The sequence below is a fragment of the Lissotriton vulgaris genome, chromosome 1_2 (assembly GCF_964263255.1).
Source record: "Lissotriton vulgaris chromosome 1_2, aLisVul1.2, whole genome shotgun sequence".
Taxonomy (NCBI): Eukaryota; Metazoa; Chordata; class Amphibia; order Caudata; family Salamandridae; genus Lissotriton; species Lissotriton vulgaris.
The window spans coordinates 202399811-202402024 of NC_141686.1; the positions used below are offsets into that span (position 1 = coordinate 202399811).

General features: G+C 40.2%; 1 protein-coding gene across 1 annotated transcript; it reads left to right on the forward strand.

The window, feature by feature from the left end:
* The first annotated feature begins 619 nt into the window (after positions 1–619).
* Positions 620–1777, forward strand: LOC147734939 (mas-related G protein-coupled receptor member H-like). Its single transcript, XM_086953695.1, has one exon. The coding sequence runs from the start codon at positions 628–630 to the stop codon at positions 1549–1551; it is 924 nt and encodes a 307-aa protein (XP_086809821.1). The 5' UTR covers positions 620–627; the 3' UTR covers positions 1552–1777.
* Positions 1778–2214: the final 437 nt, after the last annotated feature.

Below are 2214 nucleotides of genomic sequence, written 5' to 3' on the forward strand. Positions count from 1 at the left end.
GTGGGTCCCTTTTAATCTGTGGTCTTTCGTATGAGTTGTTGTGCATGACTTCTGATGTTTAAAAATAATTGGTCTCCCAACTCACTGAGGGCGATTTGTGGTGTATAAGTCAATGGTGAGTGTCATATGGTTGGCAGAAAATTATCTGTTGTGTGGGTGGCTGTAGGTCAGTGATGCTGTGATTTACACGTGGTGTTGGTAAATATGGGGGAGTCATGGAGTTGGTGGCTTGGTTGAATCTGCCGTTTGTTGAGTGTTAATATCTAGGGTGTTTGGTATATCAGGCTGAATGGTGACATGGTGCCATGGACCACTGGAAGTATGAGTTTGTGTACCTGAATGAGAATTTGGTATATGAGGATTGATACTTGGTGGCCCAGGTTCTCTTTAAAGACGGATAGTTCCACGTTGGTACGTTATGTGATTGCATAAGTAGAAGTGCCAAATAAGGTGCCAACATTAATCCTGAATAAGAACAGTGGAGAGCCAGTTGGAGGACAATTCTCACAGGTGACTCATGATGGAATCCTTTAACAACATGCAAAGAATCACATTTCATTAATTGAAATCATTGTTTCTTACAATTTGTTATTCTTTTCGTTTGCAGAAGAAAACGGTCCTAGCGGAATGACCATGACATATCTTCAACCCGTCACCTTCAATTTTACAGAGATAATAAACTATTATGATTACGAAGATGGTGCTTCTCTAACTGATGGAGAGATACAGCTTTTGGTTATTGTTTGCATTGCCATCACCGTCTCTCTCTTTGGAATGGCTGGAAATGGGACTGTAATCTGGTATCTGTTTTTCCGGATTCCTAAGAACCACATCACTGTCTACATCTTCAGCCTGGCCATTGCAGACTTCCTCTTCCTGCTTCTCTTCTCCTTTGCAGTGTTGTTTACTGTCCTACACGAGAGTGGAGTCATCAATGAGGACCTTCCGGGTGACATCACAACAGAGTTTGCCCTATTTGGCTATGCCACCAGTCAGTACCTCCTCACAGCCATCAGTCTAGAGAGGTGTCTTTCCATTGTTTATCCCATCTGGTATCGATACAACCATTCCAAGCACCAGTCCACCGTTTTATGTGTATTTCTCTGGGTATTTTCTTGTTTGATGATGATAGCACGTTTTCATGTTTGTGACGAACAACTTAGTTGCAAAATATTTTACATATTGCAGGCTGTGATAAACTATTTAATTTTCCTGCCCCTGATGCTGCTGTCAAATATGGTTCTCATCATGAAGATCTGGAGAAGATCCCGGAGACGCAACCCTCCCAGGCTATACATCCTCATCATCATCACCGTCTTTGCTTTCCTTTTCCTCTCTGTCCCACTCTCTCTGATCTTTTTCCTACACCAGTTTGGCATTAACTCAACTGAATATTCGTCTTTAGCTCTTTTGAGTTGCTGCATTAACAGCAGCATCAACCCTGTCATTTACTTCCTGGTGGGGAGGTTCAGGCGGAGGCATACCAGGGACTCTGTTTCTGCAGTACTAAAGAGTGCTTTGCTTGACGAGCCTGAGGCCTCACATTGCTAGTAAGATGCGTTGTCTCAGTTTCACTGAGCTACACTGTTCAGTTTCAGTTTGACTCAATTAATAACTAGTCCAAGTAATTCAATTTTTTTAATTTATTGTAAACGCTTCCCGTTTTTCTTTTAAAAATTCAGCCTGCATTAAAAAAGTATAGAAAACATTGCTTTATTAAAGGGAATCACAGACAAGGTGGGTTGGTGACCCCAGCAGTCCTTAATCGCTGCAAATATAGCCAATAGAAGTAGGTCGCAATATGCGACCTACCTCATGAATACTAATGGGGTATGCTGGATTGTGAACCATTATGAATGGTGATTTTGCTAATTTTAAATATATAGGTTTGCAAATTCAGACCTGATTTGGTAAAAGTCGCTGCACACCACTTTTGCTCATTGATTTGTGGTACATATGGCCCAGATATATGATTTGTTTATGTATATATGTATAATTGCAATGTATTAATTCTGCAAAATAATTGCCAATGTAACATTCTTTGTCATGTTACCCTTATATCTTTACTTTTATATGTACACAGCAGGAATACAATTACTGCTGTATGATATTAACATGAACTTTTGCACAGACCTTCAAACAAGGCTTACAACTTTTTACAGGTATAGCATTACGAATGCCAGACAACCATATATTGAGAAATGCATCTTCGAA